The sequence below is a fragment of the Panthera onca genome, chromosome B4, assembly GCF_046562875.1.
Source record: "Panthera onca isolate mPanOnc1 chromosome B4, mPanOnc1 haplotype 2, whole genome shotgun sequence".
NCBI classification, from domain to species: domain Eukaryota; kingdom Metazoa; phylum Chordata; class Mammalia; order Carnivora; family Felidae; genus Panthera; species Panthera onca.
Window position 1 is genome coordinate 12,610,882 of NC_138345.1, and position 25,720 is coordinate 12,636,601.

Below are 25,720 nucleotides of genomic sequence, written 5' to 3' on the forward strand. Positions count from 1 at the left end.
GTCCTTGTTCAACCAGAGAGGAGAATTCAGCCTGGGGACGCCACAGAAGGCGCGCACGTTCACTGCATTCACTGCGGGGCGCAGCTAGGACGGGAACCCAGGCGTGCGGGGCTCCAGATCGCAACTCCCAATGACACTCTGTGCGGGGCCTTCCCCCCGCGTTTGCATAGTTACAAGTGTGCAAAACTGGCCGCCCTGTCTGTTCCACCACTTCCGGTCCTTGGTCCTTGAGTAAGTCGCTTAACCTCCCGGACATCAGTTTCTTTCTCTGGAAAGCTAAAGATTCTGGGTCTATCTCACCCAGGAGGCGAGATCATCACGTAAGATGATACGTGTGAACATTTCAAATAAGCCCCAAGTGGGGGGCGCCTGGGTGGTTCAGTCGGTTGAGCGTCTGACTTCGGCTCAGGTCATGATCTCACGGTTCGTGGCGCGCGACGGGCGCCGACAGCTCGGAGCCTGGAACCTGCCTCGGATTCTGTGTCTCCCTCTCTCTCTGCCCCTCCCCTGTTCACGCTCTGTCTCTGTCTCAAGAATAAATAAACATTTAAAAAAGATCAAATAAATAAGCCCGAAGTGCCAATTTCTGCAAACGAAAATGTTATTTCTGATGGACGGGAGGGAGACAGGCGGTCTTGTGACCCTACTTGGTCTCTGATAGAAACTTCAGGGAAGCCAGGCTCCAGTCCGGATCCTGAGAAGAGATAGCTGGGGTTCTGGATGGCAGAGAGCCGCCCAGGCGATAGGCTGAGGGACGCTGTGGGTGCCTTGGCCCCAAACGTGGCTGCACTGTTAACCCCACCTGAAGAACCTGGGGATTTGGTCTCCTGTTCTATTTTCCATTGATCCCAGAGTCTTTGAGCAGCATGGTATTCATAAGCACTGCAGCCTTCCGCTCCAGCTAAGCATCTGTATCTGGACTGAATCGAACACCTGCGAGAGAGAAACTTTCTCACCTTTACCCAGGTGTCTGTACAAGCACGGTCTGGGGCCAATTTTCCCGCCGGGTTGAACTGAGGAAATCAGTTCGGGGGACTGGCGCGTCCAGACATTCACTGCCCCAGGGTGCCACCTGGTGGACAATGCTCAACTTTTTATTCCTGAACTTTCTCCAAGGGCCTTCCCGTTCTTTCAACAAAAACCCTCAGAGACTCTCTCAGTCTGTAAGCTACCTGAGGCCGGTATTATTATTTCCACGCTTTAATGAGAAAACGGGCTTAGAGAAAGGAAGGAATTTGCAAGTTCCTGGACCTGCGGTTAGTGTCTTTTTCCTCCATTCAGCGAAACCCCCAAATACTGTAGTCCGAGCGGTCTGGGCTTGAGCCAGTTTAAGTCCTGGCTCAGCAACTGTCACCAAGTGAGGTCCTTTCACACGACTGAATTTGATCCTTACCAGGCCCTCCATCACTGTGGACACCTGCATTTAGAGGGACTATTCTGTGCAACGAACATGCTGACGTATTTCTAGAAGAAAAACGGATGGCTGATATACCAATCCAACTTGTGTGTGTGTGTGTGTCTGTGTGTGTGTGTTTTAATGTTCAGCGAGTTGTTGCAATCCCCCCAGATAGGGTTTGGTTAGACATGAAAACACAGGCGGTAGGATCTCCTCAGACTTCTCTGAGGACGGCCACTGAGCACTTTACGATGAGTGCACTTAGCTTTGAAGTTCTCTGTGGCTGCCAGGGCATTCTCCACTCTCGGGAGAGCCTGCCCTCTGGGGCTCAGGGCAGCCCAGCGGTTGAGGCCCACGATCTGGAGTCAGGCTGCCAGCTTCGGGCCCCCCAGCCAATGTTGCCATTTGGCAGATATGCGACCTCGGGCGAATCTCCTAACTTCCCTGTGCCTCACCTTCCTCACAGGGAAAACCTGGATAGAAAGTAGTATTCGCCTCAAAGTGTTGTGAAGGTTCAGCCGCACAACTTACAGAAAGCCCTCAGCACCCAGCATGCCACGGTGTGATATTCTTAAATATCAGCTTTCTCTGTGGGGGTTATTGAGCTGGCCTGAGGTGGTGCCCTGAAGGCTTCCTTCATGAGCACCAGTGTGAGTGTTCAAATACGTTCTCCCAGGAGAGGCTCTCAAGGTGTTCCGCAAGCCTCCTTCCCGAGGGAGGGGGTGTGTGCTAGAAATGTGTGTGGGCATTTTGGGTTATCCAATGAAAGGAAACACTACAAGCATGTGAACTTGATGCAGGGCGAGGGACTGTCCTACCCAGTTAAGAACTGTCTCCTGACTGGCGCCTGGGTGGCTCAGTTGGTTAAGCATCCGACTTCGGCTCAAGTCATGATCTCACGGTTCGTGGGTTCGAGCCCTGTATTGGGCTCCGTGCTGACAGCTCGGAGCCCGCTTCGGATTCTGTGTCTCCCCCTCTCTCTCTGCCCCTCCCCCGCTCATGCTCTGTCTCTCTCAAGAACAAATAAACTTAAAAAAAAATTAGAAAACAATATTACAAAGAAAAAATTGTCCCTTGAATAGCCATGTTTCTAAAGAAGATGTACAAATGGCCAACAAGCATCTGAAAAGATGCTCAGCATCTTTAGGGAATCATTAGGGAAATGCAAATCAAAATCGCAATGAGATACTGGCTAACACCCAGCAGGGTGGCTATTATTAAACCCCGCCCCCACAAAATAACAAGTGTTGGTGAGGATGTGGAGAAACTGGGACCTTTATGCACTGTTGGTGGGAGTACAAATGGTGCCGTCACTGTGGAAAACAATATGGCAGCTCCTCAAAAAATGAAACGTACAATGACCATGTGATCCGGCAGTTCCACTTTTGGGTACACACCTGAAAAAACTAAAAGCAGGGACTTGAAGAGATATTTACAGGCCGACGTTCACAGCAGCATTAAACACAATAGCCCAAAGGTGTGTAAGCAACCCAAGTGTCCATTGACGGATGAATGGATAAACAATATGTGGTCTATACGTACAACGGAATATCATTCAGCCTTAGAAAGAAAGGGAATTCTGACCTGTACTATAATGTGGATAAACCTTGAGGTCCTACTGCTGAGTGAAATGCACCAGTCACAGAAGAACAAACTCTATAGGATCCTCTTACGTGACGTCCCTAGAGTAGTCCAATTCATAGAGGCAGAAAGTAGGATGGTGATGGCCAGGGGCTGGGGGGATGGGTAGATTGGGGAGTGAGCGTTTAGTGGGGACGGCGTTTCAGTTTTGCAAGATGCAAAGAGTTCTGGAGACGGATGGAGGCGATGGTTGCACGGCACCGTAAGTGGACTTAATATCACTAAACTGTATACTTACCAGTAATTACAACGATGAATTTTATGTGTATTTTAGCATCCTTAAAAAAAAATCTGTGCAGCCTAAAGTGCCGATTGATGCAAATTGCATCACTGAGAGATGTTGCCAGAACATCTAAAAACGGTCAATACGCATGCATTTGGTTATAAGCAGCCCACTCATCCTTCGGAGACCGATCCGCGTGGACCCTGTGCATCTGCCCTCCCCGTCCACGTCTCCCCTTTGTCTCAGTTGCCAGGTTGAGGGACGAAGGCACACCTCCAAGGAGCCAAAGAGTGACAGGATCCGGAGGAGTCCCGTTATTAAACAGATAGTATTACTTCCATGACGTTCTCATTTATTTACACTAAGTCACTTATAAATTACGTCTACTAATCAATACAATCACATCGGGGCAGCAACTTGGGATTGCCAGCTCCAAATGCTACTCTCGGATTTCAGGGGGAAGCTGAACGGGAAGAAAAAGTTCTTACCTTGTAGATACAGGACTTAGCATTCAGGAAGAAGAGCTCAATGGTGGCATTATCCTTTAGGTACGAGATGCTTTCTATGTAGAACCTGAAAGACAAGACTGCAAGTGAACCACAGAAGCAGCAACTGAGATCGACTGTTTTCTGAGCTACAGGATTGGATGTGAGGACCAAAACTCCCAATCCCTATGGAAAAGAAAAAGGTGTGATCAGTTTTCCCATGGTTCCTTTCTGAAAGAAAGCAGAGTGTTTCAAGCCCCCTTCTGGCACATTAGGACAGCTATGTCTGCCAACCTTCACCATGGTTCAAGGACCTGGGACAGCCATCAGCTTCCGAGAGTACAGATTAAATCTGACCATCTACTTTCTTTTTCCTGACCCGCTTTCCAATTTTTTAAATAATATTGTTTGTTTTCAGGGCACCTGGGTGGCTCAGTCGGTTGAGCATCTGACTCTTGATTTCGGTTCGGGTCACGATCCCAGGGTCATGGGACTGAGCTCTGCATCGGGCTCCACACTGAGCGTGGAATCTGCTTACAATTCTCTCTCTCTCCCTCTACCCGCCTGCCCCTCTCCTCTCCATACGATCTCTCTCTCTCTAAAATAATTTTTAAAAATCAATTAAAAAATATTATTTGTTTTCAATATATTATTTTTTTTGTGCTAATCATTGTTGAGTTGGATTTCTTAAAGATAATTTCTTCTGCTCAGTTGAAGAAGGGGGGCCCTACTTCTCTCTGAAATGGTTACACTATGTCTCCCCAAAGGCAGTGAGGTGTGTTTTGATTTCTGCGTATCCTGAGAGCTGAGGCAAGGGTTGGGAATGCTCTGATATTAATGCACATTAAGCCAAATGAGATTGAATTTTTATCCAGATGAAGCTTATAGATTTTTTTCACGATGAAACATGCTGAAATTATTTATACATTTACTACACCTTTACACATCGACTTTGGAGTGCATTAAATTACTTAATTAGATAAGGCACTTGTATCTGTCTCAGGACCAGCTGCGTGCAGGGAATAGCTGTTGTGGTCACGGAGGCGGGGGACAGAATGCAGAGCCTTGCAGGGGCACAGGCCCCGCGTGGGGGTGACCGCTCCTGTGGGGCACTGGATCCTTGCCTCCTGGAAACAGGGGCTACCCCGAGATGGCAGAAGGCAAAAGGAGGAGACAAGTGCTACGTTCGAGAACAGCGTTACAATGTGATGGAAAGAAACCTGGGGAGGAAATCAAGAGACCAGTGGCCTGGGCCCAGCACTGTAGGATTTAGGGCAGATCCCATAATCTCTCCGGGCTTCTGTGTTCCAGACTGTGATGGAAGATAGCAGGGCCCAGTCAGTGGTTCTCCACCCAAGAAGTCTACCGCGGTCAGATGCTGGAAACTCCTCCAGATTCCCACAACAGCCAAAAGAACAAACCAACACCGTACGAGGCAAACAAAATCCATCCCTAGGCAAGGACAAGCCCACAGCCCACCAGTTGGCAACCCTCTTGTCTGTAGACTAATAATGCCTTCTACCGTTTTTCCAACACATGCAGAGGCTGCCATGATTAACACCAGGCCGATCACTTTGGTTTGTGAGTGATTCCAGAGTAACTCCTGATATTAGCGGATACGTTCAATCAGTATTAACACGATGACCACCAAGTGAGAGTCTATAAAATGTTTGGAGATGACAGTATAGCCCCCATTCTTGCAAAGCCTGGGAATGAGGAGGCTGGTGGGTCTCTACCACCTGCTCTCTCCCTGAAAGAAAAAAAAAAGAAGAAGAGGGAAAAAAAGAAAAAAAAAAAAAGAAAGCACCTTGCCTCCTGCTTTTGGAGCAGGTATTTGAGGTCATGGAGGTCTCCGCAAAGGGTCTTCTGCGGCCTGGGAGGAAGGCAAACTTTTGCTTCTCCACTAGCAGAGACTTGAAGCAGCAAACTCTAAGTCTTTCTTAAATTTTATTTATTTTATTTTATTTTATTTTATTTTATTTTATTTTTATTTCAGAGAGAGAGCACATGCGTGCAAGCAGGGGAGAGGGGCAGAGGGAGAGACAGATAGAATCCCAAGCAGGCTCCACACTGAGCACAGAGCCCGATGTGGGGGCTCGATCCCACGACCCCCGGATCATGACCGGAGCCAACATCAAGAGTCTGGGCGTTCAACTGATTGAGCCACTCAGGCGTCCCACAAACTCTAAGTCTTAAAGCAAAATAAGTTAAATTTGATTTAATAAAAAAAAAAATCTACATTTGTTGTGAAGGGTCAACAGCAAAATTAGAAGAAAGGAAGGAAGGAAGGAAAGGGAGAGGGGAGGAAGGGAGGGAGGCCAATTTGCAGGCATGGCACGTTACAGAAGAATCTTGTTTTGTTCAAGCTACCCGCTCTCACCCCAGAAAGCACCGCCCTCCACACCCCAACCACCCCTGCTCCCTTCTGCCCTCACTCCAGAACACCTTGTTTTCAGGGACTCCGCAGACGCAGACGCCCTCGGGGAAGGGCTCCACCTCTGCTCGTGGTGCTGCCGCAGGCCATACTTATCTGTTCCCTGGGGCGTCTTCTTTCTAGGCTACTACTGCCTCCTGGAGAGCTTTTTTGCACCTCCAGCACTAATACAGCACCTGGCACACACACAGGGGCTTAGTAAGTAAGTGTGGGCCGAAGACCCTGCTTTCAAGTTCACTTCTCCCCACTCGCAGATGAATGGATTTCCAGGACGGGACAGTGAGCTGGGCAATGAACAATGAAGGCCCTCAGAAATAACCAATTCCTGGGCGTCCGGAAATCCACCCCCCGCCCCCGGGGGGCACTGACATTCCACCCCAGGCCTTGCCCCTCTGCCCTTTACTCACTGACAACATGGGAAGTTGTACAAGCAAGCTGCTGATCACCTTGAATCTTAAAGTCAGAACAATAGCAGAGGTGTCTTGAGTCTGACAGTGAGTGACCTTAGACCGGCCGTAATAATTGTGAGTCTAAATCTATGGGGTCTGAAAGAACGTAATTTCCGACAAAATGCCTTATGTCTTTATTGCTTTTGTTTTAATTCTTGAGAACTAAGGAGTGAAGACATTCACTAACTGCCCCCCCCAACTCCGACAATTTTCTCAAGAGTGTATGAGAAAAACACAATGCTCCCCCCCACCCCGCTCTCTCTAGCAACGGAAAGTGGAGAGGAGAGGGCCAATCCTGTTCTCTGCGACAGCATTCGTTTGCGCCGAGTTCTCCGCTGTCTGGCTGTACAAGGGGCAGGAAGGCAGAGGAAATAACGATATACTCTGAGATGAGGAAAATAAACCACCTCCTCTTGACAGAAACTGGAAAGCAGCTTCCTGTTAACCTTTATCACCGAGAAACAGCCTGGAAAGCACTGTGAGCCCCGGGCCTGTCATATTATTATTCCGTAACCCTGGATATTTGACTCATCCTGAACTTGCCATCTGTGCTAGGGAAGCCTTGCGAGTCAAAATGCCCAGAGAAAAACAGACCTCGGACATCTCAATCCAGGCTCAGGGCAAACTGCGGGAGCACAGGGAGAAGAAACTTCTGGGGAAGCAGGAAACACTGATGGTTTGGGTACAAAGTAGGGATTTTTTTTTTTTTTTTTAAACCAGTTCTGTTCCTTTTGATTTTCAGGAGAGAGCCTCCTTTCTGGCAGTAGGTGGCGATGTTGCATTTCTTTAACTACCAGTGCGGGGAGTTGGGGGGGGGGGGTGCTTCCTTCAAGACCTGGTTCACAAAGAAAATTCCGGGTCTCTGGGTAAACCCAGGGAACTGAAGGCTTTCTTGTAGATTTGACAGGGTCTCCGCAGACAATTCCAAGCCTGGCTCTGTATTAACCATGGGTTTTTGGTGCTCAGACTTCTGGGACCTTGGTGGCTCTGGAGGGACAGCCCCTCCCGGGGTTGACCGGTTCCTAGAGATGCGAGCTCACCTTTCAGACCAATCCGAGCTCACACACCCTTCCTGCTCCTCTGTGGGGTGCTCACACCCCAGGGCACTAAGTTCCTGCCCTAATCACCCCAGGGCCAGGGCCAGACAACTCTGGACAGCCCTCAGGCCCCAAAGCCCACTGAAATTATTCCAAGTAGCCAGTGCTAAACCTGCCTACCCTGCCTCACCCATTCCTTCCTGGAGAAACCACAAAACAAAGGCTCTTGCCCACACCCCCCACTCCATCTGCCTCCTGACCAGCGCTGGGACTCCCTGTGCGGCCCTGCAGCCCTGTCTGGTGTGGCCAGCTCCCCCCTCTTGGGAACTGTGAACAGCAAACTATCTTTCCAATGGCCGTCTTCCTTCCTCTACCCCTGATGTGCTGGCCTCACTGTATCTGAGTAATAATAAAACTTACACATGAAAACGTGTTCTTCAGCACATTTAGCAGTACTGAATCTTAGGTCTTTTTTTTTTGAGTCAAAGGGCCAACCTTTGAGGAGTCTGTTCCCCGAATTCCATAAGCAACATCACACCCAACCTGGCCCAGAAGATGCCCACCTGAGCTGTTTCATCAGAGGGTCTGAACTAGGATAAATGTGTGCTATGCTATTCTGTGTTTGGGCATACACAATAATCAAGAGGTTCTGAAGCCTTGGGGAGTCTTGTCCCCTGTAACGTGTGGACGCCTCAGACCGTGGCGGCTTGAATGGGGTCCAACCACAGGATCTCAGTCAGGTTTCCTCCTCTGCCTGCCCCCCCACCCCCAGCTCCTCCTCTTCCCTCTCACATCCTCCCTTTGGCACTTGGGAATCACCGAACATTTACAGCAAGTGTTAGTTAAATGGACCACTCATTTCACTTCCTAACGCACACACAAATGTCACATTTGGAACGCTGACTTTTAGTGGCAAAAAGGAGCGATCATAATGAAAAGGATAATTGATACTGTTGTGAGTTTCTGGGGCCAAATATCTCTGATATTTAGGATCTGAACAGGTCTAAAATCTCAACTGGGGCGGGGAGGGAGGGGGGCGCTTCCTTAAAGACCTGATCTAGCAAGTTCTGCTTAGCAGGCACCTCATTTTAGATCCATACCGTCATTGTTACTATGGTGACAAGAAACAGGAGTTGCTTGTCTCAACCAGCCAGGAAAGACACCAACCATCAGGCCATAAACTTGGCTGTAAAATCCCCTCTCCCAGATTCAAGCTTCCTGGGATCATCTCTCTCTCTCTCTCTCTCTCTCTCTCTCTCTCTCTCTTTTTGTGCTCAGTTCAGTTTATTGTTTGTGAAACTCGGTTTGAGGAGACAAACCTAACCTCGGTTTATTTTCCTACAAACAGCGTGGATGATCGGAGTTGCAGGGACGCTCGGGTGAAGAACACACAATTAAAAAAAAACAGCCCAAACACGGAGTAATCATTCTGAGCACAAACGTGTTCCCACAAAAATACAGGGAGATTTCCCTGGATGTGTAGGGATATTTTTCCTATAACCTTTCTTGGCCTATTTCTTAAGCTTGCCTGGTGAATACGGTCAGAGGCTCATTGTTCTCAAATCTGCGGAGCTTGTCTCACGGTCCTAACCACTGGTCTGTAGTTGAATGTTGAATATGACATTGTTGACATTGGTGAATGACAGCAGCATGATAACGGGAGGCCAGGAAAATTCTGAGTAGGGAGTCAGATGAGAATTCTGGAAAGATATTCAGTGGTAATGCATAGGAGACTGGAAGGGGCTGCCACCAGGAGAGGTTTAGTGGTGGGTACGAGACCTATTTAAGACACAGAAGTGAGAGGAATTTGTGGATAAAGGAAGGCAAGGACGCCGGTGAGAGTGAGGAGTTTCCCGCCGGGTGTCAGTGAAGCCCATTACGCAGATGAGGAGGTGCCACGGAAAGAGGAGTGAGTTTGGGGTCACACAGATGAAGACGTCATCGATTCAGGCAGAGGAGCGCCCATGGAATCTGGGGGCCTAGACACCTCCCAGTGACCGTGGCGGTGGGAGCCACCAGCCGAGAAGCCAGTGGACGTGGACACAGCAGACAAGGGCAGACCTATCCTTCCAGACCTCTGCTGTGGACAGGAGTGGAAGTAAGGGGGCCGTCGCTGACGGAGGATGCAAGTCGGGGAGGGTATTTTGTCAGGGGCGAGAGTCAAGGTCATGGGAAGGGGCCAGAATTGGAGCACATGTGGACCTGCCGGCCTCGGATGCTGGGATAAGGGTCCGTCTTCCTCCGAGGGGGTGCACGTGCGGGAGCACGTCCACAGTGGATGAGGAAGGAGGCCGCAAAGATGGCGGGTACAAGTAAGGGGCAGGAAGCCGACGAAGCTCCCTTGGGCCGGCTTTCGTTTCCTCCACAAAATCACAGGCCAAGTCGCCTTCTTGGAGCCAAGGGGCGAGCTTCTGGGTTGGAGTCTGTGGCAAGAGGAAAAGCCATAGAGGGCAACGTAGAGGGCCCTGCGCAGGCACAAGTGACAGAAACAGCGCCGGTCTGTGTGAGGCTGGTCACAAGCAATCTTGCACCAACTTGCAGGTGTGTGGTCCCCCTCCCCAGACCACACTCAGCAGCTCAGGGGTAGAGATAAAAGACATATGGGACTGAACCGATCCCCCCGCTTCGTGCGTGTGTATGTGCGTGTGCACACGAGGGCGTGCGTGCGTGCGTGTGTGTGTGTGCGCACGTGACCAGCAGCAAAGGGAGGTCCCGGGCGAGGGAGAGGTTGCAGTGGTGCATAACAGGGTTTGGGCTGAACTGGCAGGGATGAGGACAGGCAGGGCGGCGAGGGCCTGGGCATGTGGGGAAATTGCCGTGCAGGTGCACGAGGGGAGGGGCTTGTCTGCTTCGCTCATCACTCTACCCTCAGCTCCTAAGACAGCGCCCACGACAGAGTAAGTGCCGGGTGGGCATCCGTGCCCCAATAACTGAACCCACTGCCAACGGTCGGCGTGCGGCACGGCGTCCCCAGGGGGGGAAGCTCACTCCCTCCCCGCAGCTGGAATGAGAGTGGGTTTTGGCCCTCCTGGCCCCACAGCGATGCGGCTCAGGGTGCCACTGGGACTGTGGCGTCCTCTTTACAGGGGAGGAAAGAGCACAGTGCAGGACAGAACGCCTTCCCCCGGGAGCTCGCCCTGGTGAGCAAATGGCAGGAGTTTCTCAAGCGGGCCGAAGGGCACACATCTCAGCTTCGGCAAACTCCTGTTTTACCGTCTACGATGCCCCTTCCTCCGTCAATGTGGAGATTCCAGCCCACCACTGACCCGCTACTGGCCGACGTCCTCCCGTCACCCTGCCACGGACACTCGGGAGTTCAGCAGGGCTAGATCGGCAATGTCAGGGCTGCTCCCTGCGCCCTCTCACCCAGTGGGGGTGCGTCCAGCTCGGACGCCATCTGTGCAGATGGACCCTGGTTCTGAAGCCCCAGCCAAGTGTGGAACGCGAGGTGGACCAAGGTCATTGATCCTGACCCCGGGGCCTGTGGCCCTGATAGACTCTGATAAGCAATCACGGAGTTGCTTCTCCCGTGTGGAGAGAGAGGCAGCGTGGCGTGGGGGGGAGGGGCCCAGGTTTGGAGTCAGACCTAAGTGCACAGAGCTGATAACTGACCAGCCATGTTGGGAGGGAGAATCAGCACGTTGAACCCTACCTCCCCGTCTTTAGGAGTAATAACACTCATGGGCTGTGAAGATGTACCGTCATCCGGAATAACGCATGGGTGTTTCATAATGGACACTTCCCCTCCCTCTGACCTTTTTCCTTCTTAGGTAATTATTAAGGCTCAGAAGCCCCGGTGATCAGCACTCCCGGCGATATGACGGAGGAGGACAAGGGTCGAGGTCCTTTCTAGGCTAAATCGCGGGTCAATGAAGGCGGATTCTTAGTCCTCTGTCCTGCCATTCTGAGACCCTATAGCAGCAGGACACCAGCTTCAGGCCCTGCCAGGAGGACATGCTCAGAGGATGAAGCAGAATCCTCGGAGTTCAAATTCACATTATTTAATCCATTTGGGTCTCAGTTTTCACAATCGGTTGAACGGAGGTGGTAATTCCGCCCTTTCTCTCACAGATGTTTTAAATATGCATTACAGCAAAAGAACATATAATTGCCAAATAATAAGCCATGCTGGGATGGCGGCCCAAACTGAGATCCCCAGTGGTGCAGGGTTAATATTTCCACTGGATGAATTCCTAAATCTTGGCTTACTTTTCCGTGGTCTTTTATTGGGTGCTTTTATTCTTTTCCATGAAGGCTGACGGAAGACGTATTCTAGAGATGTAATCAATAGATGTTTAAACAAAAGGAGAAAGGCCAGGAGTGGCTGGAGAGATCGCTCGCAGGCATGCACGCGTACTGACGTGTACTGACGGTTGGGGCTCCGGCGGGCGCAGTCTTGTTGAGAAAGGTCAGTGCGAGCACACAGGGAAATCGCCCAGCTGGACATGAGCCCCTTTATGGACTCCGGCATAGTCCAAGGTCTGAGTCTTTTATGAGGATAATTTTTCATATCACTCCTTTGGAGAAGATAGCCTGTGGGCACCCCTGGAAAGGCACCGAGTCCTAAGCTGGGAATCCTTCCCAGGCATCCAAGTATAAATGCGCAATTCACCTGCAGGAGGGAACCCCGCCTCCTCTCTTGGAGGAAACAGACTGTTGGTGTTTTGCTGCTATGTTGCTGAGCTGGCGGAAAAGTGGGGCCTCCGGATGGTGGGGTCGGGGAGCCAGGATCTTCTGGGACTGGTGCCAAGGTGACAGCCACCCCGGGAGGTGGCTGCAATAGTTCAAGCGACAGGCAATGGGGGACTGAGTTCGGGTAATAAAGAGGAGAGGACAGGATGGGGGACAGAAGCAGCAGTGGGGGATTAACGCACCGAAGAATTTGAGGAACAGGAAAGACTTCAAGGTTAAAGCCTATAGGCTTTAACTGAATGGAAGATGATGTCACAGCTGCGAGGCACCACGGAAGGCCTGGGGAGATCAAGATGATGAGTTTGGCTTTGGACCTGCTGAGTTTGAAGCCCTCGGGTGGCCAAGAAGTACCTGGACATAGACAGTGGAGGCTCTCCACAAAGAGAAGCTTTTGTGATGAGCCGTAGAAGGAGCTCAGCTTGTGGGCAGCATCCTGCTGGGGGTCTGTCCCTAAATGGGGACTTGGAGAGCTTTTTCCTGGGAGTGTTCTGCGAGGTGCCTGCTGCGGTCAAGTAGGAAGATGGGTCCATTCTTGGTTCTCCGTAGGGTTAGCACAGAATCTACCTCCGTGGCTCTCCTGTGTGCAGCTGGTTTCACAGACAGAAGTCAGCCTGGAGAGCCCAGGTATCCTCAGTGACAAACGTGTCACCTGGGCAATCTCATGGCGCCCCAAGCTCTCCTCCAAGGATCAGTTCCCCAAACCCACCGATAACTCAGCTCATGACAGACCCTTCCAAAAAAGAGCTACATGCAACCAGCCCAGGATTCTCTCTTCCTGGTTAATGTTGGGGAAAAGCGGCGGAAAGGAGGAGAGATCCTGATATATGGCCAGGGTACTCACCCACCTTCGATTACAGGTGAATGAAACGCTTAAATTCAACTGAGCTTTGCCTGATGCTGCCTCCCCTTTTGGTGGCACTGTTACTGTTACTCTTCCATTTATCTGAGAAAACGTGGGCCACCATCAAATAGACTGTGACATCCAGAGCACGCCCATCAGTAATGGAAACGGCCAAGATCAGCTGTGGTATGTTTGCAGCTATTAAGCGAATGAAAAGGGCATTAAACCCAAGTTTAAACGTGCTCCCCCCACTGAGGTAAAGATACATATTCCCGCCTGTTAAACGGGCCCTTTAACTCTTCTTTAGGCTCTCCGATGTCTTCTGCAGTATCGGGAGACCTATGTCTGAAAGGGCATCCCTGACCATGCTCTTGAGGAAGAACTGAACCGCGAACCGTTTGTGTCCTGCTCTTGAACTTCTGTGAACGTATTTTACAAGAACGGGGTAGATGTACTGGGCAGTACGGTTAAGTATTCACTGGAAGATGGAGACATTCGAGATCAAATGCCTCTGCAGTTATATGCAATGAAGGTTCTGCACAGAAACTGCCTGGTGGCTCCAAGGACTGGGTGCTCCTGCTGGATTTGGACGCTTAGATCCCGGCTCTGCCCTTGAACCTGTGACAAGGCCCCCTCTCTGACTTGCCAATTCCTTCTGCAAATGAAGGTGAGAAGTCCAGCTGACCTCCTAAGACATTTGCAAACGTTGGGGTGCCCAGAAGGCTTGGTCAGTTAAGCGTCCTACTTCAGCTCAGGTCATGATCTCACTGTTCGTGGGTTCAAGTCCGCATCAGGTGAGCTCAAGCCCCACTTCGGGGGAGCATGAACCCTGCTTCTCTCTCTCTCTCTCTCTCTGCTCTCTCTGCCCCTCGTGGGATTCTCTTTCCCTCTCTCTCTTTGGCCTTGCTCACCTGTGCCTTCTCTGTCTGTCTCAAAAAAAGACGTTTGCAAATGTTAACCATGAGAAGCAAATTATATTCTCCACAGTCCCCAAATAAAACTTACAATAGATTAGCGAACAGAAAATGCCCATTGTTTCTGGTAATTTATCAGGCCGTATCTTCCCTTCCCGGGGAAGGCACTGAGCGGTTGCATTTCAACTATTCCTACTTGGGATAAACTAGGCAAGTTTCAAGAGGCCAGGTGCCACATGTGATAAAAGGAAAGAAGAGACAGACATTTGTGATGTTGCTCCAAATGACTACCGCCAAAAACAATAATAATCTAAGGGTGTGTTCTTATAGGAGGCTCAGTTTTGTTTAAGATATATGCCCCCTCCCCCACAAAAAAAAAGCAAAAAAAAAAAAAAAAGGCTCTTATCTTCATTCCACACAAGCATCTTAGCACAAGAGCACAAACACGTGTGTTCGTGCACAGACACTGACATGCCTTGGACACTCATGCCCTGTGGTCACGTCTCCTGGGAATGCAGCTATACTGGGACCTCTGTCGTTGGCAATGGACCAGGACTTGATTCCCCTTTCTTGCAACCATGTTGCCCTCCCAGACTTTTCTGGACAAAGAAAAAAAGAAGCAAAAGGTTGGGGATGAACACCTACCTGACACAGAAGTACAAAACCACTGGTCCCGACTTTTTGGGGAAGTCGTGTTCCAATACTCTTCGATCTAGTTGAAGCCAGTTTAAGTGTCCCCTGAGGAGGAGAGAGACAAATTGGTTAGGACTTTGGAGTCTGCAGAAACTTCTTGTGACACAGGTGTGTGTGCCTTAGAACGGCCGGATCACAGATCAACGCAGACCTTCACCTCCCTCCCAAGTTTTCAATATTTGGAGAACCTTCAGGAATTATCTGGGAAGTACTGAGTCAGCGGCAGATACTGTGTGACATGAAGGAGGGGAATGGCAATCAGAAAGTCGGGGTTCGCGACCGGCTATCCATTTCCTCGCTGGTGCTGAAATGAAGATGTAATCATTCTCTCTCTCTCTGTCTCTCTCTTTCGTTCTGAATTCCCTTATGTAACACCACCACACTCCTCAGTGCTTCCTTTCCCGAAGGACCCAAAACCCACTTTAGAAAACGTGAGCAAACTTCACAATATCTTGCTAGAAGTAGAACGGGGTGAGAAGTGAATCACAGACCATTTCTTTAAAAATGAGGGGCGCCTGGGTGGCTCAGTGAGTTAAGCCTCTGACTCTCGGTTTCGGTGCAGGTCATGATCTAGTGGTTTCATGTTCAAGCCCCACGTCGGGCTCTGTGCTGACAGCACGGAGCCTGCTTGGGATTCTCTTTCCCTCTCTCTCTGCCTCTCCCCTGCTCACGCTGTCTCTCCAAAAATTATTAAATAAGCTTTAAAAAGAAATGAAACTTACACCCACCATATGACATTCTGATCCTAGGTATTTACCTGAGAAAAAGGAAAGCTATACCCACGCCAAGACCTTCACAGACAGATTTACAGACACTTTACGTGCAACAGCTCAAAACTGGGAATAACCCAAATGTAAACCAACAGGGGAATGAGCATCACATAGTTACAGAAAGGAATACTCTGCCCCAATAAAGACAGTGAGCTATTAACATACAGCAGCATGGATGAATCTCAAAATAATGACGCTGGGTGGAAGAAGCCACATAAAAGATTTTATGTCTTTATAAAACTCCAGGAGGTGCAAACTGATCTCCAGTGACAGACAGTGCATCGCTGGTTGCCCGGGAGGTGGGAGGGAGGGCTCTTAGGGGGGCAAGAGGAAACTTTTGGGAATGACGGACATGTTCACTATCTTGATGTGATGGTTTCATGGGCGCAGCCACATGTCAAAACTTATCAAACTGTACTCTTTAACGTGTGTTTATTGCATGTCAATTATACCTCGTTAAAGCCATTTTAAACAGCGAACCACAGAGACATCTGATGACACACAAATGGAGTCGCTTGTGTGCTTCTTCCTTCTCTCTCTCTCTCCCTTTCTTCTTCCTTTTTGTAAATATTAATTAATCACCTTCTCTGAAAAAGGGACTGCAGATGCAGCAGTGAACCAAATAGACATGATCCCTATTCCCCTCACGATTATATTCTCGTAGGGAGACAGACAACCGCTGTTCCGATTAATTGCAGAATTACTAATCGGGATGGTATTAGGACCCAACACCTACGGTACAAGGATCATGAGTAACGAGAACATGTAAGGACCTGATGGAGTCTGGGATCTTAGAAGCACTGCCTGGCGTTTCAGTGAGATTTGAAAAACAGTAAGACTCAACTTAGTGAAGAGAAGAGGAATCATGTTCCAAGCAGTGCGGCCAGCACGTGCAAAGGCCCTGAGGTGGGAGGAAATCTGACGTGTTGGGGTCCTGTGAGTCGAAAGGGATGAGGGAAGGGCCTGGGAGGCCCCGCTGAGGACAGTGGGCTTTGCAGAGTGAGGCAAAGCCACAGAGCACGTATGAGCAGAGGGGTCCACCTTCTCCTCCCCTCTCATGACCCAATCTCAGTGTACCAGCCTACAGGACAGCGCCCTATAATCACAGTTACTCAGGAAGCTCGTGTTGAATAGAGCCAACTGATACACAAAACCTCCTCAAGGTGCCTGATGCTGTGGAACACGTTTATGATACACGCCCATGTGTGAAAGGCTGGACTCACTAGGTGCATAAAGTGAGACAAACGTTGCCTGACTCAGGGTATTAAAAGGCTCGCTCTTCCAAGCTTCTGCTTGCTTCCAACAAATGCAAGGCGGGCAACACGCCAGAGGTTTCCACCTCCGTTTGAAGACTTCATTCAGGCTGCACCTTTTGCACAAAATCCCTCTCTCAATGAAGCCCATGGCCGTGGCTCGAGAGAGGGCATTGGAATCTGCTTCTGAAGAGCGTCCACCTGGGGAACTCTGGCTCTTTTCCCTCCTAAGGATCTCCACCTAGAAAAACATTTTCTTTTTTTCCCATTACCTTTACCTTTCGGTTTTGGTTACTCTTCTCTGAGTAAGGACAGAAAATAACGGGGGGGGGGGGTAGTTTCCGAAACCAAATGACTGGATCGACTTCTTCCAGAAAGGTGGAATAAATTCCCATCCGACTAGAACATGGGATCTGGAAACAGAGGGCCTGGGTGCCGAGGTCATACCTGAGATGCAGACAATGCCCCACGGGGTCATGTTGTTTCAAACCTCTGTGCCTTAGCTCATATTGCTTCCTCTGTAGAATGTCCTTCCCCTCCTTCCTCACCAAGTGAAGGCTGACCCACCCTTCAAGACCCAGCCTTCCTGTGTCCTCCCCCCGAAAACCTTCCTTGACCCACCTTCCCACACCACACACCAGCCTGAGCTGAGCTCCCCTCTGGAGCACCCATCCCGGGCATACAAGCTGCTGTATTTTCCTCACCCCATGGAACTTTCTCTGAGTATACTGTCTCCCAATAGGCCTTTTAAATCTGAAAAACAGAGACCTACCTCATAAGGTAGAAGCGTGTGTGTGATCAGTAGAAGGTATTAACACAAATATTACCCCTAATAATTGGTTCATGAGTTCCAGCCACTCTCTTCCTGCCTCTGAAGGTGTCTAAAATCTCCCAGAATCTTCTCTTTAGGCTCAGTCTCCTACAAACACATGCTATATGCATGCTCTATACTATGACTCTCATCGTGCTGTTTCTCCTCATCGGAATAGTCTCTCCATCCTCATTATCCAAACACTAGCCACTGTTCAAGGCTGAGTTCCGGTCTTTCAGAGAAGTCTCCCTTCGTTGCTTCAATCTGGGGTTTCTTTCAAACTTCTCCAGGGTTCTGTTCATGTCATCTACAAAGCATTCAGCACACTCTTATGCAATTATGTAAAATATATAAACCTTACCTCTAAGGGGTAAGTTTTCAACCCTTAAAAAAAAAAGTCATCCCCACCACCTAGCACACTGCCTGACAAGTATTAGGTGCTCAAAGGCAGGTGCTCCTCGATGGGATGACTGCCACCGAAATGGGTTTGTGCCTGCAACTCAGTTTACGAAGGTGACCTAGAGGCAACGCAGGGGTCAACGCCATTGAAAACCAAGCTGAATGTTATCCAGAGCTCCCCTGGCAATGAGAGGCACACCAGGCCACGCAGGCCCACGGGGGGGGAGGCCCCCGTGTTGGTTACGAGGCAGACAAGGAATAAGGAGAACTCAGAGCCTTAGTGGGGTTTCCATGGGAAAGGCAAGACAGGGCAGGGGGAATGGCTTCGGGTTGGCTGGTTTCAATGATCCTGGCAGGCTCTGAGGCATCGGGGCTGTCCCCAGCCGTCTGGTCCCGGGCCCTGAACTAATTAAGGGCAGGGGCAGTCCTGGCTCGGCGTGCGAGAGTTCTATAAAGAAGCTGGTTCACAGGGCTGGGCTCTGGGTCACAGGGGAGGTGCCAACAGCTTTGGCTGTCTGGCTCTGGAACGTATGGATGCCAAACTACCAGAGAATCTGAGAAAAATGAGAAGAGCGATCCACCCGCCGCCCAGGCAGAGTTAAATTTTAATCTCTTGCCTGACAACAATCTGTGATCGAGAGTCTGGCAGGAGCCATCTTTTTAAAAAATTTTTTCAACGTTTTTTATTTATTTTTGGGACAGAGAGAGACAGAGCATGAACGGGGGAGGGGCAGAGAGAGAGGGAGACACAGAATCGGAAACAGGCTCCAGGCTCCGAGCCATCAGCCCAGAGCCTGACGCGGGGCTCGAACTCACGGACCGCGAGATCGTGACCTGGCTGAAGTCGGACGCTTAACCGACTGCGCCACCCAGGCGCCCCAGGAGCCATCTTTTTAAACAAGGACCCTCACAAGACCAATCCACAGCCCAGCCCAATGGCCCAACATTACTGACCACACAGGCTGCCGGGGATTCGACTCGGGTCTCAGGGGGAATGAGGGATTCACCCGGTGAAGAGCCCCCAAGTGGGGACGCCGTCCACGAGGAGACACAGACGCGGGTGTTACTTGGACACGACTCTTGAGGCTGCTACCTGCCCTTCTTCATCTGTGTTAAGAGAAGACAACCGAGGAAGAGATTCCCTCTCTAATTTCATTCCTCCCATTACATTTTTTTAAGTTTATTTATTTTGAACAAGAGAGCAAGTGCACAAGGCGGGGGGCAGGGGGGAGAGGGAGAGAGAGAGAATCCCAAGCAGGCTCTGTGCTGAGAGCATGGGGCCCCCGATAGGGGGCTTGAACCCACAAACCATGAGATCATGACCTGAGCCCAAACCAAGAGTCAAGACACTTAACTGACTGAGCCACCCAGGTGGCCTCACATTAAATATTTTTTTTAATTTTTTTTTTTAACGTTTTATTTTTGAGACAGAGAGAGACAGAGCATGAACGGGGGAGGGGCAGAGAGAGGGAGACACAGAATCGGAGGCAGGCTCCAGGCTCTGAGCCATCAGCCCAGAGCCCGACGCGGGGCTCGAACTTACGGACCGCGAGATCGTGACCTGAGCTGAAGTCGGACGCTTAACCGACTGAGCCACCCAGGCGCCCCTTAAATCTTTTTTTAAAGAATGGCGGTTTATTTAATTGGAAATTCCTTTCTTTGCAGCCATATATTGATTTCGCAGTTACCAAGCAACTGAATAGCTAGAAAGTAAGAAAACGGTCAGAAAGCAGAGAGAACAAGAAGGCCAGAATCCACCCAAACTGAATAGCCAGCCTCTGAGGAAAAACGAACTCCTTTTCTCCACTTCTTCTACTTGAACTCCTCAACCCGCAACTGAGGGATGTGTGGTCTGACGCACACACATGCAGAGTTCTGATAACCACAGACTGGAGGTCCCCACACCCGGAGCCCTGGGACCCTAGGTGGAAGAAAGCCGGCCCACTCCATTCTAAGGGCCTGCAAAAATCTCCTCACTGCAAGCTGCTTACAAAGGCAAGACTAAAGGGACAGGTGACTCATCCAAGGTCCCTTATGATAACTGCCTGATATCTGGGCAGAAGCTAAAAGACGGATTAAAACGTAAACTGGAAACTCCAGGCCGCCATTTTGGGTTTGTGAACATATCTTCTGCTCTCGTATTTGGTTCAAAGTCACATCTGCTACAGCCACCAGTACCGAGGACTCCTCACCGTGCAGGACGTTTCACTGCCTAGGTGACACCCCACCGTCTCGGCACCAAGTCCCTTCCTCAAATATTTCTTTTCTCTTGAAGTCAGGGTGGGATGGGGAACAAATAGGTCACAGGACCATTTTCTCTATTCAGTTTAATTAAGAGATGTCTGATAGCTTGGTTTTCATTATTCCCATTGATTTTTCATTTGGGAATGCGCATCAGAGCATTTACCAATAACAAAGCAAAAAAATAAAAAAATAAAATGCCCAGCAGACACTCAGAGTATTTATGTTACTGCTTGGCTGATAACTATCTTTAAAGCTGAGCAAGATGACACTCATTTGGTTTACGGTGGCAGAAGGTCAAACCGTTGGGTCAGTAATAAATATGCAACGGCTTCCGGGCAACGGAAATTGGGCGCATTCATTTAACACACTGCTCTTAGCTTCTACATATAATACAAATGGATTTTTGGTAGGAGGGTTGACACCTTCAACAGAGAAGGCCCTAAGGAGGGCTTTGTTTATAGAGTGCTACCGGAGGGTGGAGGTGTGTGAAAAGTCCCTCTGAGCTGATGGCTTTTTGGACCCCCAGGAAGAACAATATGCTGTGCCTTTGGGAGGTCTTTATTGTAGACAGGTCATCTCCCATGGGATGAGCTTCCAAAGAAGGCCAACGGCAAGAGCATGAAATTCTTACAGACCTCACTGGATGGGGGGGAGTGGGCAGAGCTCTCTTCAAACGGAAGAATGTTGAGCTAGTTCGTATCCTTTGTCAGAAATATGTGTTCTCATCGAGGACAGCTCAGGGCGAGTGGTTTAGCTAGAAACTCTCAAGCAGTGGCCTTCAAGTGTGTGAGTGAGTGTGTGTGTGTGTGTGTGTGTGTGTGTGTGAGAGAGAGAGAGAGAGAGAGAGAGAGAGAGAGAGGAATTAAGATGCACATCAAGAAAAACAGATGAGTAAATAACGAGCTGTTCAGTCCCTGACTTTATGGCTTTGATTTTTTTTTTTATTTTACGGAGGAATATGTTCTCTTAAGTCTGTTCCAAATTTTCTTTTATAGCACCTCCTACATTATATGTGATTATTTACCTCCTAAACTAAAAATACAAGCCCTACGAGAGGTCAAGGCTAGTCATTTCTGTATTTCCAGTGCTTAACAGTGGATGCTAAACAAACACCGGTTAAAGAACGACTACGTCAGCGTCACATATGCCCCATCGATCAATATGGTTGTCGGTGTGAGACTGCCATCCACGTATAGACTATTGCTCCTGCCCTAAACAGTCTCCACAGTTGAATTTACTGTTCGCCTACCTCCAGGATCTGAGCTCCACCATAGAGCTCACACTGGGAATGAAAAGGTCAGGAGGAAGCATGGATCCCTAAGTCCTCCTCAGATCGCCCCATTCTTTTTTATTTAACTCAGCTGCACACAGCAAGAGTCCTAAAGCCCTTCTCTGGTCACTAAATAGAAGGTAGTGTGGTTTGCCATATGTCTGATATCTACACGGGCTATCACCAAGGTAGTGATGAGCGCTGAATGCAGGTTCCCAGGAGGAGCAGTTACGACCCAAGCCCAGAAGTCCTGGCACTGATTTTTCTCCCCAGTCTCCTGGGACAGAGCATTTAATGAATGGGAATTTGCAAACCGATTTCTAAAATTACTTTCCCAGAGCTGTATCTTCCTGCAATTGGAAAGCTGCTTTCCTGCTTTATTTTTATGATTATTTTATTTAGAAAGAGAGAGACAGAGACAGAGAACAAGTTGGGGAGGGGCAGAGAGAGAGAGAGAGAGAGAGAGAGAGAGAGAGACAGAATCCGAAGCAGGCTCCAGGCTCTGGGCTATCAGCACAGACCCTGACGTGGGGCTCGAACTCGTGAACCGCGAGATCATGACCCGAGCTGAAGTTGGACGCCTAACCGACTGAGCCACCCAGGCGTCCCCTCTATTTTAAAATTGTAGATAAGCTTGAGAGCGAATGCTCATCAGCTAGACCCTTCTCAGATGCCTCCGCCAATGTCAGTAACAACAGTAAGAACTCAAGGACACCACAGAGCACAGGAGTCTCCCCACTGTCCCAGCACTGAGACCACCGATGCATTTCCAGTCGGACGCTTTAGACCTAAATTATTTGGGCAAATCAGACTCTGCAAACAGTACCAATCAATGATGTGATCAATTGAAACACAGCATGTTGTTAAAAAAAATCCTTAATTGGTTCTTATGCTAGGATTCTGGCTTCATGGTGTCTGTGAACCCTCTAAAATTTAAGCATAAATTATTATGTGTATAAACTTTGGTGGAGGCAATGGAATGTAACTTGTTAACAAATTTCAAAGGGGGTCTGTGATTAAATAAGAGGCTGAGAACTAGTCATTTTCTTAATTGGTATGTGAAAATACATTCTAGCCGTACCTGGCTCTTAAAATGTGCAATGATGACTAAAAACACGTTTCCTTCCCCCTCAGCTTCCTAAATACTACCTCAAGGTTTTCAGGACACGAACGCTCATTTACTGCATCTGACACACCATTCTTAATATTTATCAGAGGAGATTCAAATTAAAATTTAAATATACTCTGAAAATCATTCCTTCAGCTTGGGGTATGCTTGACCATTTCTGTGAAAGAGGCTAAAAGTTGTTTTTTAAAATACAGTATCATTGTTTTTGTAAGTATGCACTGTGCTCACTGTGGGGCTTGAACTCACGAACCCGAGATCATGAGTCACAGGCTCTAACTACCAAGCCAGCCAGGCATCCCTAGGATAAAAGTTATTTGGAGCTTTTGATGATGGGATCCTCTGTCACCAATTTACAATGTAAAAGTTAACCAAAAAAATTAAACACTTGGGTGGTAAGGATGTTGGCATAAGTCCAAAATCACAGAATTGCACGCGTGAAATATGTATAGTTCTTTGTATACCAATTATACAAGACTATTTTTCTATAAAAAGGAACCCAAACAGAGGAAACAAAATGCTGATGGAAAACAGATCAGATAACTAAAAAACACGGCTTTACTGATTTAAATTATGTAACCCAGAACCACGGGCTCTGAAAGCAAAAACAAAACACCAAACAAAACTGGGGTGTTAAAACAGCAAGGAAATAAGTCAAAAATAAAATGTATAAAGAACATTCCTGAAATGATGGCGCCAATGACTGATAAATGAACATTTCAGTTATACCATACGTGCTCATGGAAACACTACATCTGAATGAGTTTATTCTTAAACGTTAGGTTTCCCGAGTCTCCCCGGGACGGAGGGAGCCTGTAATTGTGTAGGTCCCTGGCGTGTTTCATGACATAATTGGTCATATGTGGCCCCAGATATTCAAAGCGTGAGTGAACTTGGCTTCTCTTCTTGGATAATAGGAGGAAGCAGAGAAAATTCACACCAACTTTCCTGTCTTTCTAGAACAGGGGTTTTCAAACTTGGCAACTTTAAATAATCAATGGCAGAGCTTTGAAAGATCTTGATGCTTAGGCCACAGCCGGACCAATTAAATCAGAATATGGGGGTGGGGTGGGGGCCAGGCACCGGGATTTTATAAAATGTCCTGTTAGGCGCCAGTGTGCAGTTAAAGCTGAGAACTGTGACTCTAGCAAAACATAATTATTTTAAGACCAAATTGAGGCTAGGCTCTTAGGTTGTTTCAGAATGTTTTAAAGGCTGCCAAAATGTCATTGTTTGGATCACCAGCATTCAGGCCATTTACAGGTGACCATGGATAACTCTTTGTGATAGTCATTAAAAAATAAAAGGTGTGTTGGGGGCGGGGGAGGCGCGCCTGGGTGGCTCCGTCGGTTAAGCATCTGACTCTTGATCTCAGGTCTTGATCTCGGGGTCGTGAGTTCAAGCCCCACATTAAGCTCCATCCTAGGTGCCTAGGTACAAACAAACAAATAGTAAAATAAAATAAAAGGGGACTAAATGCGACTGGGTCCTGGAACAGAAAGAAAAAAGGGCATTGGTGCAAAGTGGTAAAATTTAAATGAAGTCTATAGTTTAGTACCAATAACAATAGTAAACTAGCACCAATGGTAATCTCTTTGTTTTGAGAAATGTAACACAGTTGGTAAGCTATTAACATTTGGGGAAGCTGGGTGAGGGGCATACGGGAACTCTGTGCTAACTTTGCCAACTCTTGTGAGCCTAATTCTTTCAAAATAAAAAAGTTGGAGTTGGATTAGAAGAGGACAAGGCGAAGCTAGTGCTAACACTGCACAAGTGCGGATTAGCTGACAATATTAAATATCTGTTGGCACAAAGTCGTGCCCTGTGGACTTAGGCACCTTATTAAAGGATACAACTTATGGTGTGAGAAAAGCTTAGAGAAACTTCCAATCTCCTGTCTTCATTTTGCTTTTATGTAGCTCTTCTCCAGCCCCATCCAGATCCTACAAAATGTCATCAACGGCAGTTAATATTAAAGGGCTTGGGGCGCCTGGGTGGCTCAGTTGGTTAAGCGTCCGAATTCAGCTCAGGTCACGATCTCGCGGTCCATGAGATCGAGCCCCGCGTCGGGCTCTGGGCTGATGGCTCAGAGCCTGGAACCTGCTTCCGATTCTGTGTCTCCTTCTCTCTCTGCCCCTCCCCCCTTCATGCTCTGTCTCTCTCTGTCTCAAAAATAAATAAAAAACGTTAAAAAAAAAATTTAAAGGGCTCAGGGGCAACATACGACCTACAAGTCATATATTCTACCGTAAGGAATCATGATAGGGCCCGTGGTACCTTGCACTGGGTATAGAACTTTATGGCTCATAAGCACTTTCCAAATGTTAGTCTTGCTGGGTTTGCATTAGGAAATATGCAAACCCACGGAGTATACCATGGGCTGTAATAAAAGATAAAACTTCAATTTCATTTTGTTATAAGAGACACAGTGTGCACCTGCATAAATCTTTCTCTCTCTCTCACACACACACACACACACACACACACACGCGTGTGCGCACACACACACACTCCACATCAGAGTACACACCCACAATTCAGACACACACTTTATTAAAGAGCCTGTGTTAGTCTGGAAGCACCCAGAGTGAGGCATATGACCTCATATGACCACCAACGAGGCCGGGTCTCAGCCACAGGCACTACATTCTGGTGGTAGCTGACCTCTTTCCTACCAGGAAAAAGGACAAAAGTTCCGATAATGAATGAGGACATCAGCTGCCATCTGTTGGCCCCAGGTGTTGCCAGGCCACAGCTGACTATGCCCTGAGTCATGGCTATTCTTTTGTTTCTGTCTCCTTGTCCTGGTCCCTTGGGGGCCCCTGTTCTTGATTTTCATGGGGCCCCTGGCACTGGCCGACTCCCAGTGAGTCAGGCCCACCTGGCAGCCGCGGTCCTCGCCCACCGAGCTCCTGCCAGCTGCCTCCCACTCCTACACTCGCTGGATGGGCCCTCCTACCCGGCCTCGGGTGAAGGGGATGGTGACAGCTACGCTCTCCCTTGCCCATGCCAGAGGATGGCTCACATCCTCCCCAGGACTGC

The 25,720-nt window shown here is 48.8% G+C and overlaps 1 protein-coding gene across 13 annotated transcripts in view; it reads right to left on the reverse strand.

Annotated features, from left to right (window-relative positions):
- Nucleotides 1-25,720, reverse strand: part of FRMD4A (FERM domain containing 4A) — a 608,405-nt gene that overhangs the window by 118,147 nt on the left and 464,538 nt on the right. For all 13 annotated transcript variants that reach the window (XM_060659574.2, XM_060659575.3, XM_060659579.3 and 10 more), the window contains 2 exons: nt 14,758-14,850; nt 3,749-3,833 (listed from right to left, as the gene is read on the reverse strand). In XM_060659574.2, coding sequence (XP_060515557.1) covers nt 3,749-3,833; nt 14,758-14,850 — 178 coding nt within the window. The remainder of the gene's footprint in view (nt 1-3,748; nt 3,834-14,757; nt 14,851-25,720) is intronic.